We start from the raw sequence: 17,082 nt of genomic DNA on the forward strand, positions 1-17,082 counted from the left end.
AGCCATCTGTAATAATTACATTTCTTTAGATGCTAAACTACGCTAGATTAAGAAAGACTAAGTGCGGGTTGTGCTTAATAGGCTGGAAATGGGATAGTTTACTCTATGTACGTATGCAAAGATACTTGCGACTGTGACGCTAAAAGTTTGACAGCTAGGAGTCCAGCAAACCATTTATGTTAGCTGAATTTTTCGGTAAAAAATATCGTTTGCTTTTTTTCAGTAAAGCATTGCTTTGCTGATCATGATCCTGCAATCCGTTTTACTGAAATATAAATCTCAAATTTGGTGTGTAGACCCTATCTAGGTCAGATCATTCCAAGGATCATTCCATTATTATATGTTCAATATCATATATACCATGCATTACAGCATAGATAAGTATATTAATATAACTTGAAGCGTTTGGTACGATTTGTCCAAGCATCCTGCCTTTATTTAAACTCGAATCATTTAACATAATCATCTTTGAGGCAAATGCAATGCATTAAGCCTAGCCGTTTTGATGCTTGTGTCATATCTTAGATATGCTACAAACATCAATGTTCGCAAGATATATGTTTGAGGGCTATTAAGGATTTTCCAGGGTGCTATCTCGTACTTGGCTGCGTTTGTATTAGATTAGTAATTTTGTTTAAGAATCACTGAAAAAAAGCTTATTTTCTTGAGTTTTTTTATATCAATTTGGGCTATTTTTAGAAAAATCAAAATGTAATTTTTTTGCCGGCGGCGGTATACTTCGCCTTAAAACCCTTTTTGACTCATTGAAACAGAGAACGGATGAAACATTAATGTACATAAATTGCATGCAACTTTAGCCGAAGTTGACCGAGAAGGGGCGTGTATGTTGTAAGGCCAGCAGGTAAATCCCTGCTACCACAAAAATAGGGCTCAGAAATGGGCCTGATGAAAAAGACTATAGCAATTGGTAGAATGCAAATACGTGCGGAACACCGTTTAACTCGCAACAAGACAAGTACAGTAATTTTCATATTTTTGAAACTCCTTTCCACAGTTTTTCGCGTCCCCAATTGGTTAGTTAGTTTTCTTTATTAACGAGACTTTAGCCGTGGGTGTCCGAATTGGAAATATTTCACCATTTTATAGGCTAGCTTGAATTTTAATCGGTGGAATTTCTGGAAAACCGTATTGAAGAAGAATAAAAATATGTTGAAAAATGGACTGACAAAATCTGATAATTACTGTATTTCATTTCCACCAATCATACATCAATTGTCGATACCACAAAACAAACCAATTGAGTTTTTTTTTTCAAAAACTATTCACTAGAATCGTAAGCCTCCTTCTTAGAAATTCATTCACCCAAGCAAGCGTTTTCCTCTTTGGCAACTCCTCCACTCTTCCACAGTCACCGCCCTCCTACATACGAGATGAGATAGCAGGAGGGCAAAATTGACATTCGAAACCACAGAATAATATTCTTGGTCACAACGTAGGCAGGAGTGAAGCCAAGAAGGAGAAATGTAATTATATCGCCTCCGCTTTCTTATTATTCAATTATATGGGCAATAAAACCAAATCGTATCAACCTGAAAGGTCCGAGTCGTATAAGTTCCTCAGCTAGTCAGTAGTGTTCTTTCCTTCCTTGCACGAATCGGGATAGCACACTTGACAAGCGCTAAAGAAAAAAAAAAAAGGCAACGGTAAAGCGGCAATCGAATTGATTGGATTGTGTGGCATTCGCCGATAAAGTGGAATTTGTTCCTATCAAAAGGTTTCATGTTTTCAGCTATCTTCCTGTATCAGGATTGATTTTTTCAAGCTTCTTTGTTAAGACCAAGTTGTGTTGTTTGCATATTTAAACATGTATGACATTGAATTCCTGGCAGGTTATACCTGTATTTACATGTTCCATCCGATTTTCACTGTTGATAGGATCAGCTTTTCCACTACTGTTCACTAGAATAATGTTCAAGGTGTGTCTTTTCATAGCTGAAAGTCACAAAATATTTTTGTTTAATATTCATAACTTTCATTAAGCTTACAGTAGTTTTGTGTGAAATGCAATTTTTATAGTTTAAATTTTTTATCGATTACAATTATGTTTTTCAACACCTTGAATTGCATGTCTCTTTCTATTCCAAGGTGACCTGGCATTATTGTTTAGGATATGTAATAAACCAAGTAATTCAATGGTAGATGAAAATGTTACATTTGTCTCCCCCTTTATTAATCGGCAATAGGATCGAAGTTTTCCATCTTGAAGGAAATTTGTTCCATTGAAACCTAGGGGTTGAATAGTTTTAAATGAGGGAGAACAGTCCTTAATGCACCCCTGGGTAAAATGCCCACTCATAGAAAAACAACGATAACTTTCCTTCAGATTCATTTTCCGGGTAACGGATTGTGTTTGTTTTCAACTGAAGGTTTCGCAAATAATTTCTGATCATAAAATGATAAATTGATCTACTGATTCCTTTAAAAAATTGCATTTTGTTCCAAACATGACGGAGTTGTTAAGATCATCGACTGCATGTTAAGCTTTTAACAGTTTTACTTCAGTTTAACATTCTATTGAGACCTTATTTCAGATGTAAATTAAAGGAATACTCATTTGAAACACCTCATGCTTTTGCATTCTCTCTTTGCAGGGGTTATGGTTTGTCTACCATGCGGTGCATTTTACCGCAATGTTGTGGTGCGTTTTAGCCATTGTTAACGTGAGTCTTGCACCATGAATCAGGCGGGTTGCCCCGCATTTTGGAACTGATTTATAAAATACCTTGAAAATCATGAAACATCATCGTTTTGTAGTTCGTAATCACTCAATCTTCGTAGAGAACATGGTAATGAACCATACACCATTACTTTTTCCTTGAGTTTAACTTCCATACGCCAGAAATTGACGATTTAACGGTGCGTTTTGCACCATCTTACCCTTCTAATGGCTTAAGCATAGCGCTCGAGCAGTTTTCCAACATAGATGAAGGAATCCCATCGTGCGAATGTGTTTGTTTGTTTGCACTTCCATGCTGAAAGCTGCTCTAATTATTCCAACCAGTTGAATCGTCAAAAACTGTTGTAAATCGTTTTCAAATCGCGTTAAGCTTCTCAGGTGAGTGTGCCTTTCTCGGCAACCGGTTCTCTTCGGTAGACTTTTCATTTTAAACACGTGACAGACTTACAGTGGTTCCTAAGTCTTCTATAGGACGAAGCAATTGTTTGCGCGTAAATCATTAGTTTTACGTTAATAGTGTTGCGGGGAAAACTTTCCATTTGTTCTAGTCAATATTATGATGTAAGTGAAGTTAGAGTCGCAGTGGTTTATGGCTAGCCAAAACCTCAAAAATGTTTCGCAAACCTAAATCTAAATTTTTATGGAATTTCGTCGAAAATCGATTATTCTATTGACGTTTTAGTATACCGTTACCAGCAGTTTCCGGTAAATTTTAATTAAGCTTAATTTTAATGCTTTGCTCCACTAACGATAGAAAGATTGCTCGTGTTGATTTAACCAGTAGTAATGTTCCTGAGCATTTTTTACATCACATGGATAGAAAATATTATGGTCCATGGTTATGGCATTAAAATTGCACGTGCACGTTTTCAATTTAACCCGTTAACGCCTAAGTTGTTTTTGACTTCCGACAATGCGCGATTTTTCAGGAGTAACCCAAGGATTATTCTCACATTATTTGAAAACAAGATGATAAGGATATTCCAAAGATCATTCTAGTGATATTGAAAACATAATTTACGTTCCTAATTTCTGTTAAGACATGATAAATGAAAAATGCTGATCTATAAATAGATCACTGGGCGTTAATGGGTTAATTTCGTTAAAACACAGATTTTGTCAAATGTTTCAGGCTAACAGTTTGCAACATAAGTGCAAAAAAAAACTTAGACTTTTAAATTGCACTGAATTACATATTTGCGCGATTCACATTTTTTGTTGATATATTTCAATCCAGAATCATTAATACATTTCCAATTAAGGACTGTTCATTAATGAAAGTAGACACCTGTTTCTGAAAGCAAAATATTTATTTTCGAACTAATTCAAAAGTTTACTTTATATAAATGAAACTCAACATTCATATGACTGATTTCTCGTGAGTTTGAATGTTAACTTCTCATTTCTGAAGAACACTCGGACTTTTCTCTAGATACCGCCCATTAGCTTCTGCACAACTTTCTACTTAACTTTTCGTTGTGCTACAGACCAAATTCTCTTGAAGCAGTCAACAGAGCTTGCTTCTCTTCCATGTTTCTTAAGATGCCGTTTAATTATTGTATCTTTCGATAGGACGCAGTTCAGGACAATTTGGGGGATTTTGGAATTTTTCAACAAAATCTACTTGTTCCTCCTTGAGCATCTTCAACGTAGCAGAAGCATAGTGAGCAGATGCCAGATCCGGGCAAAACAACACACTTAGAAAAAATCATGTAAATTTAGGTGCTCTAAGAGTGACATATACGAGCGCCAATTTTGACATAAATTTGAGTCATAACAGACGCGAAATATAGTCCAATCAAACGTACTTTTCGTCGAGCAACGAACTTTTCAGTCTCGGAGCACTTAAATTTAACATGACATGTTTGTTTACGTCTCACCTTTTATGTCAAAGACGAATTCCGTCACGTGTAAAATTAGTTATTTCTAAGTGTGAATGGAGGATCCGTATGCTTTCGGTGGATGGGTTAGAAGCTAATTTTTGATGCATTCTTTTCTGTAATTTTCACCATTGATTGTGCCCGTTGTGAATTACGAAGAACTCAGGAGCAAATGGCTTGCCACACCAAAACATTTTTTTTTTTCAATTTTTCGGTTCGGATGTATCGCACATAATCAGGCACATCTGACCTCTCCTCAGCGTTGAAAAATTGCAGCCCGAGAAGTGTACTGGTATCCAATTTGACGTACGTCTTGCCTTCCACCAAAATTCACCGGTTCGGCTTTTGAAGGAGAACGTCATATAAGTTCCGTGCCCGTATTTTCGAAGAAGCTTTATGTGAATCCGTCCTTTTGGGTGCTTTTTGCTTCTTGTAGGTTCTGATATTGTTACGTTTTTTGATATTCTGCACAGTTTCGACGCTAATGTCCAATTTTTTGGCAATTTCTCGAACGGAACACGGTTTATGCGATTTCAAAAGGTGTACTGATGCCAGCTCCTTTTTCTGGTTTGCGCCCAGATTTCGGTAAATCTTCATTAGAAAACGTTTCTCCAAACTTCTTAACAATCTTGAATTAACTCACTGTAGATTTACTGCACTTCACGCTTTTTGCCGAAACGACCACTTTTCGGAAAACCATTTGTGCAGAATTAATCTGCGAGTTGATAAGCTGATCCGACCCATCGTTCGAAATTTCTCACTTTTTTATTTTATTTTTCAGGTGTGTTGCCAAAATAAACAATGTTTTTACACACTGAGCGAAAATTCACAATTTTTCGTTTCGTTTTAACCCTAAACCAATGATAAACAGGTGTCCACTTTCTTTAATGAACAGCCCTTATGTACTCCATATTTGTATTTTTGTTTTCAAAGCAAGCTCCATTCAATAGAAGTTGTAACTTTAGTTTTCATGATCAAAAATGCCATCTTTATTATCGGAACTTGTGTTTGGCGGACGGAGATTGAACTTATCCAAAAATTTAAACTGAACATTGCATTGGGTCCTAGATGGCATTGACGGCTTATCTTCTTCTTTTCCTTTATTTAACGTCGGTCTCTGTTCCGCAATCTAGTGCCAATCACCGACGGACATCGATTGCCATCCATTGACGGCAACCGAACGTGCAGGAAGGCAGCTTCCACACCTGCGTAGGATATCGCACCCATTCACAACACACATGGGCCGGGACCAACGGCTTTACTTCCCTTCCGAAGGAAGACGTGACCAGAGATTTTTATGCCTCAGAAAAATCCCACCGACCTCGGCTGGGATTGAACCCAGACCCACTGGGGTGTTAGAAAGCAGTCACGCTTACCACTACACCACCATCTTCGTAAACCTACTCTTTGCATCCTCACTGTCATGTTAAGACATTCCCAGCTAATTTCAGTACACACAGCGGTGAAACAAGATATTATCTAGCATTTTATACGACAAACACGGCAAGAAAGGATCCATGAGGAGAATCGGTCAATGTTGCTGGGGACCTGATGCATTGTTCAGCTTGAATTGGAAAACAAATGAGGGTAGTGTGAGTGAAGAGATGTCATGGATGTTGGTAGGTTGAGTGAATGATTCATGCTTGGGTGACTTCTCACGCAACATTCTCTTCATCGACTTTCTTTTGGTTTATCATGGCAAAATAAACGTATTTCTCGCTATACTCGCAGCACAGTTCGGCAGCAGATGATGTTAGCTTGTGCGTGAAACAACACACTTGATGGAAAATTCATTTACATTCACGTTGTACGCAAAGGTGAGGGCTAATGAGGAGAGTCGGTCAGCGATGATGGACCCTTTTTCGTGTTACGTATTGTGTTTGTTAGTTAGCGTGTTGCCAACTAAGCAGGCTATTCAACCTGTATATTAAAATAATTATCTATTTTTCAGCCTACGTCTGGCCTTTTAAAAATATTACATGTTAATATATTATATTATTTTATTTGCTTAACAGTACGCAAAATAATTTATTTTTAGTTTCAGGAATTCCTTTCAATGGAACAAAATTCATTGTCGTGAAGCAGGATCTTGCCTCCATATTATTATATTAAACTTCTTTCGGTTGCTCTGCTACATTTTACTCTTCCTTACTCTATCTCTCCCTAACTGGATGACCTCTTCAATATTAATATATATTTATTATTAATACTATACATTTCATTTAATAAATTGTATTCCTGCATCTTTTTATATTGATATATCAGGTTATACTATTCATTTATATCATTCATAAATTTCAAACAATACAATATTAGTTGCTCTCACTAATTACTTGGAATGCCCAAATTAATGCTACATCCATATAAATGCAAAGAGGGCGTTTTGCTTCAGTGGGGCGTTTTATACACTCTTACCCAAATTCTGTTTCGATGAAAGATGTGTAAATAACTGGACTGGAACTGAGTTCAGACCTTGTGGGGTGTGTCACGTTTGTGCCTTTGATTCATATTTAGTTCCGTTGAAAAAGTAACTTCAAACTTTTTCCGACATTTTTGGTTTACAGGCCCACTCTGCTGGTGAAGGTGGAATTTTCTTACGAGAACACCTTCCATCGCTTTTCAAAGAAACCAACGAAAAGCGCAAAAGAAAACTCGACGTGAGTACTGCTACAGGAGAAATACTGCCATTCTCCTCTGGAAGCACTTTTCCAATTGTAGTTACACACGAGTCAGGAACGGTTGACGAACATAAATCTGTATGTGGGTGTATATGTTTACATGCCACTGTACAGTTTGCTGCCATCGATTCCTAGAGTTTCAAGAGTGATTGAGGGGTTCAAATCAATATAATAATGGAGCTTACCTTCAATCAACTCGTTAGATTCGGTTCCACCAAATTGATGTTTATTCAATACGAAAATGTGTTCTCATTGCAAAAACGGGTATAGCGATGGTCGGCTGCTCTTATTTTTTATGTATGACCAACACACTCAATGATTGATAGAATCGCCATTGCGTATCGATGCATATTATCAGCTTTGCCCTTTTCTCTGGGTGATATCGTATGCGGAGTGTAAGATGTCATCCTTGGTATCGGGAAATTTTAAGTGAGAAACCATAAGAAGGGATTTCTTTTCAAATAAATCTGCAGCATCTCATCCAACCTTTATACCTATTTTCAGAACAGGGGTAAGTGGGTAATATAGCTCTATTCATGCTTCAAGTTGTATATTCTCAGCAGTAGCGTTGAAGATAACCACCCATATTCTCGTTTTCGTTCAAACCGTTCTTCCATACAAAAATAAAACATTTGTTTGGAAAATACGGTTCTAACTTGTTACCGAATATGGGTGAATGTGAAAATAATGTTGATGTATTAAGTATCGCCTACAAAAAACCAGGCATTGGCTAATCGCACAGTTAATAAAGTTATTATAATTTTAGATGTGTTACTCTAAAATTATCTCGTATTCAACGCATGATTCGAATTATAGTCATTTGGAAAATCAAAGTAATCAAAAAGCGGAGAATAGAACAACTATGAACATAATGATCATTTCAAAACTTTGCACCGCGCGGTATAGGAGTGAATTCATAAAATGCTTTTATTTTGCGAATGGATTTTTGTTTTCAAATCTGGTTACTGCTACGGCTGATAATAATTGTAGATTAGACAATATTAATTGTTTTCGTGATATAAAGAGCTCAGTGACCTCGTGGTAACCATTTTCGCTTACTGTGCAGAAAAGCATGGGTTCCATTCCAGCGATGCAATCAAACGACCACATCACTTAGGGTCACATTGCGGAATTCGAATCGATATTTTTTAGATTCGAGCATGATGAATCAAATGATCGTGTTGATCATGAGATATTGCTTGAACAGCTTGAAAGACTTGTTCAGATAATAACTAACGGATCGGAAGCTCATTTTAAAGATTAGAAGTGAATCCTCTGACTAACTTATCAGCCTAAGGCAACTTAGGCCCTTTATTGTTTACTATATTCATCAATAAGCAATCTAAGGCACTGTCTTCCGGTTGACGGTTCTATGCTGATGATGTCAAAATGCTGTGACCTCCATCCCCATGCCCAAGGACGATTACTTTTATTTTATTCTGTGGACTACGAATTTTAATTTTTATGTTCTATGTATGCTTCGCTTTCTAAACTTTTTATATAGTGAATTGATACGGAAACTGTCTCAGTAATTCATAGAAATATAGCCTGATAACAAAATTCCACGAACATTTTCAAGGTGGAGGAATAATATAAAAAAAATATATTCTTACTTTAAAATCTCTTATTTTTTAATGATGATAACTTCAAAGTAAACTCTTTCCGTTTTTATGTTAAGGCTCACACACATTGCATGTGTTATTAATACATTGCGACAAACTGAATGCAAAAACAAATTACTGATACTCATACTGACGAAATTTTACCTTAAGCTTAGAATTCTTTTAACATGTTATTTTTTTCTGACGCACAGAAGAGGGGCTCACAAAAAAATCAGGGTATTGGACTAAATCATCATTGTGCTATTAGAGCTTTGGATAACAGAAAATTTTCGGAAAATTCAAGTTCAAAGAAGTCCGGTTACTCATACTAAATATCATACCAATGACTAAATAGTGTAATAACAGTCCGCCACCGTCATATAATTGGTAGCCAAAATTACCCGCCGAAAAAAATCTTCAATCCTAAACGTACAAGTTTCGAAACCATGTTTGAGAAACGTTTTTCGTCTCGTTTATTACATTCAATCGCAGTAATGATCATGTTCAAGCGTTGTTCAAAATAAATACAGTCATGTTCGGTACTAGTGGCTACTGCCGACTAACCGGTCGTTCTATTTAGTTTCACAATACCTCTCTGCCCGCAGATTGCTCCATCCACGAGAAACGGTGGATTGCTTTGTTATACCACGGTCTAATACTTCAACAGAAGAGATAGAGAAAAAGCATTCGATGAAGTAATAATGAGTCAAGAGGTTAAAAATGCGGAATGTAGGCGTATTTTTCTTCGGAAATTATAACCGCTAAAGCAAGCAATACCAAAGTTGCTTCCAGTCATGGACTACCCATCAAAGGCCCTCACCGTACACGGCAGCGGCGGCGGTGTGGTGGTAGCATTAGCATATAATTAATCAATTATTCTATCAATATCGATTTAAAATGATTACTTGTACTCTCCCTTTCCTTGCTTTCCTCCTGCTGCTTACTAGTTTCACGAACAATTCAATAAACAACAAAAAAATCTTGGAAGTTTTTCTGTTGGCTGGTCAGTTGTAGGTACCTTCGTGAAACATTGTTGGTTTTCACCTTAGGAATATGAAATCGAGATTGAGTGTCAGTCATAAATCATATCTATCATTACGGTGTGGTGTATAATTTCAAGTAAGCTTGTTATGCGCAAAGACACACTTACTGGCAACTTTTTGTTCGAAATACGGATCCCAAGGTAGTCATGGTATGGTGTGATTTTACTTATATCCGATGACGAACGAACAATGAGCAAGTTTTATACCGGCTAGAACGTGCGATGATTAGGTGGCTTTGTTGAGTAATTTTATGCTTCTTTCAAGCATTTGTAGCATAATGTTATCGGAAAGATCTGGGGATAATAATTTCAAGTGGGCATTTTTTCCACGCAGTTTCTCAAATGTTTATTTAATAAGCTACCTTTGCGATGTCGCGTCATGGTGATACGTAAAACGAAGAAATGAGTTTACTTGCACACCACTCAAAGTTTGTTTGCAATTACGATTATAGTAATTAAGAGACATGCGGAATCGATGTTTACTGTAAGGTAATTATTTATAACATACATTATAACCAGTTGCGAATCACGATAATTTTAAATTTGAGAAATTTACAAACAATCTTCGTTTAGTTTCACTTTGAACATTTTAATAATTTTAATGTTGTACTTTACAATCATTGTTTTTTTTTCTATTTTCAGGTTTTCCACACCTCAAGCCTACATTTGGTTCCGGTGGAAGTCCATGTTTACCGGGTAAGTTCTAAAATGTGCCAATAAAACAATTATATTTAAGTCGAGTGAGGTAAAACCTTATATAGAATACCTATCTACAAACCAGATATCTTTCAATCTTTAACAAAATTAGGGTTGTGAAAATTCATTCCAGATAATAAAAAATGTTTTTCAAAATTTGAAATCATTAAATTTATTATTTCTATGATACAAGAAGAGTTTGTAAAGAATGCGTTTGACACATTAAACCTGTCCATTCCGCTGAGTCACAATCAGCGATTTTATCAATTATCAGTTACTCACTCACTCAGTGATTCGGAATAACTCTCACTTTTAAAATTCGTCATAACGATTAAACGCTTGCATGAATTTTTCTATATCGATATATTCCAGATATACTACATATATAACCTTCAACTAAGCATGCTTTAATACAAATCTCTCTCCCTTTACCTTTAATTACCAGCCACATTTGTCACGAAAATAAACCAAAGCTGGCAGCATAATTCCTTTTTACCTCTATAATGATGGGAAACATAAATGTTTTATTCTTTCGAAGAGATTTCAGTTTCTAAAAGATAATACACGAATTTATACAGATTTATGACATGCTCCATTTTCAAGTCCATGGCTGCTTGAAATCAAAATAAAAAACGAATGAAATTTCAAATCCTTCTTCCGATACAAGCACACTTTAAAACAAAAATGCTTGAACATATACCCATTTTACTCATTGAGAATTGCGTATTTGGGAAATCGGTGACAGTTATACTGAATAAAGCTGTAAAACCTGTAAAGCTCAACAGTAAACAGTTCTTAGACATCCAGGGATCTCTATTGATTGTGCTAATCATAGTAATTTGATCATATATTATATCTCTTCTTTACAAAAATTGCATTTAGCAATCACAAGTTTTGCCTTTAAATCGTGATTTCTGTAAAATAATCGTTATTTTTTAATATAAAATTCGATGGGTTTCTTATAATTCCCCTTTCGTTTTCAATCAATCAATTGCTATCGAATCAATATCAATATCGAAGACAACATATCAAGGAGTCTTGGATCGCTCCCGTTTTCTCATACGAAGGCACAATCGCTTCATTTGCCGAACGAATTTGTTAACAAAAACCCCAACCTCGGAAGAGAGATTTGTGTATTTGCTCATTTTTCTATGCGTTGCTTCCCCCTTCACTAAAGTGCAATGCTACTGTATCTGTCACTCATATTCTGGCAAAGCTGCCAGTCTTCTTGATGTGATGTCTTCGATAATAACTTCTAATAGGGGCTGTCCATTACGTACGTAGACAGTGTTGACGTAGAACTACGTCTTTGTCGACTAAAGGGTGATACGGTCAAAATTTGGTCAATATCAACTTGACGTATTTCTTTCAATTTTGCATTTAAAAAACCTGAACACCCCTCATTTTGAAGGTGTGTGTGTGTAGAATGTTGCTCCTATTTTGATTTTGGAATTCACTCTTCAGTTGTCAAAATGCCGTCCAAGCAAGAAGAGCAGCGTATCAAAATTTTGCTCGCGCATCGCGAAAATCCGAGCTACTCGCACGCAAAGTTGGCAAAATCGCTAAAAGTTGCCAAATCAACCGTTACAAATGTAATTAAAGTGTTTGGGGAACGTTTGTCGACAGCCAGGAAGTCTGGATCGGGGGGAAATCGAAACCGGAAGCCGCTGAGACGACAAAGAGAGTTGCCGGTAGTTTCAAGCGAAACCCTAACCTCTCTCTCCGAGATGCCGCAAATAAGCTGGGTGTATCGTCTACAACCGTGCATCGAGCCAAAAAACGAGCCGGACTATCGACTTACAAGAAGGTAGTGACTCCAAATCGCGATGATAAACAAAATACGACGGCCAAAGCGCGATCCCGGAGGCTGTACACGACGATGCTGACGAAGTTTGACTGCGTGGTAATGGACGACGAAACCTACGTCAAAGCCGACTACAAGCAGCTTCCGGGACAGGAGTTTTATACGGCAAAAGGAAGGGGAAAGGTAGCAGATGTTTTCAAGCACATGAAACTGTCAAAGTTCGCAATGAAATATCTGGTTTGGCAAGCCATCTGTACCTGTGGCTTGAAAAGCAGCATTTTCATAGCTTCCGGGACTGTCAACCAAGAAATTTACGTGAAAGAGTGTTTGAATAAACGTCTGCTGCCTTTCCTGAAGAAACACGGTTGTTCCGTACTGTTTTGGCCGTATTTGGCATCTTGCCATTACGGTAAAAAGGCCATGGAGTGGTACGCCGCCAACAACGTGCAGGTGGTTCCCAAGGACAAGAACCCTCCCAACACGCCAGAGCTCCGCCCAATTGAGAAATACTGGGCTATTGTCAAGCGGAACCTAAAGAAGACCAAAAAAACTGCTAATGGCGAGCAGCAGTTCAAGGCAAACTGGCTTTCTGCGGCGAAGAAGGTGGACAAGGTGGCTGTACAAAATCTGATGGCAGGGGTCAAGCGTAAGGCCCGGCAATTCGGATTTGGAAAAGCGGAAGCCTAACTGAATATTTTTCCCTTGACCAAATTTTGACCGTATCACCCTTTATACTAGGGTGCAAATCAAAAAATATGTGTGGTGAAATAGTGTTAGGTTTTGAACACTTGTAACTTTGTCATATATAGATGAAATTAAAATCCAAATATGCCAATCGATAGGATATTACATTACAAGTCTGCTGAAAGAAATATTTTATCAATTTTGCATTAAAAACTTTTGAAAAATGTTTAAATGATAATTTTATCACTGTTTTTATGAAAAAAAAAGTTTTCCCCAAACCCAGTCGTCATAATCGAGTATCACTTGGTTGCACATCGCTCTGCTTGAACCTGAAAAGATATAAAACAGCGCTGCTGTCGTGCCTCTGCTCATTTCCGCTTCGGACGGCGAGGAACTGGGTCCTGCAGTAAGCAGGAGCGATTCAGCGGTTAAAGGTGGATCACGGCATGATCACCTTGACAACCAGCGATGGGGTGGAAGCAGACTTGGGCCCGGTGCAACTAAGGGACTATTCATTAACTACATAGAGACTTTAGAGGGGAGGGAGAGGGGGTTTGGCAATTATCCACGGCCCATACAAATTAAAACAAAATGTATGAACAATTGCCTACGCAGGGTGAGGGAGGGGGGCAAGAATCCCTAAAAACTATCTACGAAGTTAATGAACAGCCCCTAATACGAAACGCGCAAAATCAACAATAAAATGTGTGATGAAATAGTGCCAGTTCCTATTGTACACACATAGAAAAATTAATGTAAATTTAGGTGCTCATCCTTTATGTCAAAGATGGATTCCGTCAAGTGTAAGATTAGGTATTTCTAAGTGTGTAGTCGATGTTGATGTCAAATTTAGTGCACATTGATCACAGCAAAATAGCTCAACATTGATCAACCCAATGTAGTTAAGTAGGGAATATTCTGTCAATTCTTAATAATTACATTAAATTTAAATACATTATCTCATGCGTAAGATGAACGCTGGTCTGATTATGCTAACACGAATTGTCGCGAGTTTTGAAATACTTGAAAAATTTAGGATGAAGTATAATAGTCAAAAATGTATGACATACATCAATTTTGCGTAGTTCTACGTTAGACTGCGGTTGTGTCTAGGACGCAAACCTTAAACCTTTTTAAAATTTGTATGGGCCGTGGATAATTGTCCCCCCCTCCTAAACTTTCTACGTAGTTAATGAACAGTCCGAACTGTGTGATGAAAATAGCTTGAAATGGGTTATTGCAAAAAAAAAACCAACTTGTTTTACATGCATTATAACATTTGATTATAAAATTATCCATCACTCTATTATTCCACTGAAGCACAAGTAATTGCTTCCGGTAGTTTATTTTTTTAGTTTTGGATCTCAGAGACACCGTATTCTTCTAAATTGATAATAGACGTTAAAAAACATTTTTACTCTCGTGAACATATTTTAAAACCATACATTCTCGGAACGTTCACGTGCCGTCGGCTTAATTCACTTGATTGTCGAAATTCATAACTAATTTTAAAGCTAAATAATACTAGTTGGTTGTACACATTGTTAACGACCCACAACCCGTAAAATTTTGTAAAACAATACCTCGGAAATCGGAAGAGCTGCTTCAGCCAAAATCCATTTACGACGTTTAAATGTATCAGTGTGTGCTGGGTCATGAAGTATGTGTGTATGAGTATCAGAATACAGATTACTCATCATTATCAAATTACCTCGAGTGCCTTCTATTAGGTAGCAATTTCCAGCTCAGTTAGACACAAATTAGATTCAGTGTGGCGACGACGTCCGAATCTGCTTTTCCTGGCCTGTTGTAACAACCCCTTCCCAAACAGTTCACCATCGACATACGACTGCTTTTGTGTGTAACCTACACATCATTAGAAGATTCCCCTCAAAAGTTGAATCATGCGCAAAATCGTCGTCTATATAATCTACCCTAGCGGTACAACGTTGCATCGATTGGAGGGGTTTCCCTTATATACTTATACGTTGCTACAGATTGTATATACATATAAAATACAAGTTCAAATTGCTCAGCAGTGCCAAGCACCGAACTCTCGAGTAGGTATAATGAGATTGTACAAATTGAGTTTTGCTCTCTTTACTTTTATTACGACCGTCGAGCTAGTTGAATAATTCCCAGACATGGAGTCGACTGCGAGACGAGCTACAATGGCAGGTTTCTTTCGTGATTTTTGCTTCCCCTTGCTTTGTTCGGTCAGAAAGGAGTTCTCAGTGTTTTATGTTTGCCATTCAAAATTTTGCGAGTTGAAAAAATATGGCTGATTATTACCGCAGCATTGCACGCTGACGACCATTTCCGTTCTAGAGAGCATTACAAAGTACTAATAATCTTAAACTGGTTCATATTGTATAGATGGTAGGCAACTTGTTCGAATTATATTAAGAGAAGGATTTAGTATGGCTGGTCTGACTTCCCTGGATGTTGGTTAATTGAATTATTAAATAAGTGATCATTGCAATGTAACTAAATAAAGTTTGAAGCGTGTTTCTGTTTTGTATTAAAAATTCGTACGATTAAAACATGAATTTTATGAGACATGACATGGGTTTTCAGAGCAAATCATGCGAAAACAGAATCTCCTCGAGCGCAATGCATCAATAATTGATGCATTAATTATTGTTCGGCCATGGGTTTAACAAACACTTGTTTATGTACAAGTTTTGATAGAAGTTCGATATTTAGCAAAAAGTAAATAATGACCAAATTGATGAAAACGGAACATAGCACATATTGTTGTTTGTTTTGTTATTTTTTTATGTTGGGGACTCAATGTGCTATGAGCTAACCGGAGCCGAAGAGCAGATTTTTTTTTTACATTTAGGGGGCTTGAGTTTTTTGACGTAGGACTCTTTCGGGAACTGTGCCAATCCAGGAAAATGCATCGAAAATTGGTCAGACCTTAAATGCTAATAACTTGGCCAATAATCAATGGATCTTTACTGATCGATCTTATATTTGGCTCTAGAATCGCTCCACTGATTAAATCGGTACCAAAGAATCGATCTTTGGTAGATCGATCTTTTGATTTTTTTTTAATACGTTGGTATCCCAAGAAATTCTTTTCCTTATAATATTCAAATAAATCACCGGCCAGGAATTTTCCTGTTTGGTTTCGTTTTCGGTCTCCGGGGTCGTCACGTCCATTTTCGCCACCTCTTCATGCAGCACCTCTATCGTTTCCACTGTTTAATGGCTGATGCTGTCCAACGATGCACACCCAGCCGCTACACTAGTGTACGTACTGCTATCAAACGAGCTGTTATTGCCTTGTGCTTCGTCCTTGCTTTATATCGCCTTGTGCTTCGTCCTTGCTTTTTATCAACGTTCAGTTGTTTTTCAAGCGACTGCTGCTGCTTCCGGGCTATCTGCTTGGATTTCTTCCGTTTTACATAGAAAGCATTCATCCTTATGCCCAGCGTAATATATATTCCTCTTCCGATTGATCGATTCCTCATCCATGTACACACTTCGCACACCTGTGTACATGTCGGGCCCATCTCCGTAGGGAATTTCTTCCGGATAACACGTTCTCCGTATTTTCCTGGCACAAACGTAAGATCATCATCTGATACCTCTGATACGATCTTATATTTGGCTCTAGAATCGCTCCACTGATTAAATCGGCAAAAACGTAAGATCACCATCTGATACCTCTGATACGATCTTATATTTGGCTCTAGAATCGCTCCACTGATTAAATCGGTACCAAAGAATCGATCTTATTGCCTTGTGCTTCGTCCTTGCTTTTTATCAACACAGTTCGAAAAAGTAGTGTAAATTTCTGTTACTATGATGCACATAAATGGAGCGTCACATATCATACAAATTCACATTACAGATCGTGTAAATTTATGAGTCATTTAATGAAATATTCTAAATATTGCATGCAACCATCCATCTTTGTAAGCAATATTTCTTGCAAGTTGCTAGTTTACGTTAAAAGGAAATTTACATGTTTCAATTTTAGCATGCATG

General features: G+C 37.3%; 1 protein-coding gene across 1 annotated transcript in view; it reads left to right on the top strand.

Annotated features, from left to right (window-relative positions):
- LOC135712850 (visual system homeobox 2-like) overlaps positions 1-17,082 on the top strand; it is a gene marked incomplete at its 3' end in the record, with an annotated part of 175,049 nt that overhangs the window by 29,163 nt on the left and 128,804 nt on the right. Inside the window, exon 2 of the mRNA XM_065235915.1 lies at positions 10,542-10,595. Within this exon, the coding sequence (XP_065091987.1) occupies positions 10,542-10,595 (54 nt within the window). The remainder of the gene's footprint in view (positions 1-10,541; positions 10,596-17,082) is intronic.

This window comes from Ochlerotatus camptorhynchus, unplaced genomic scaffold (assembly GCF_037179485.1).
Source record: "Ochlerotatus camptorhynchus isolate MF236.1 unplaced genomic scaffold, CSIRO-AGI_Acam_v1.1 ptg000509l, whole genome shotgun sequence".
Taxonomy (NCBI): Eukaryota; Metazoa; Arthropoda; class Insecta; order Diptera; family Culicidae; genus Ochlerotatus; species Ochlerotatus camptorhynchus.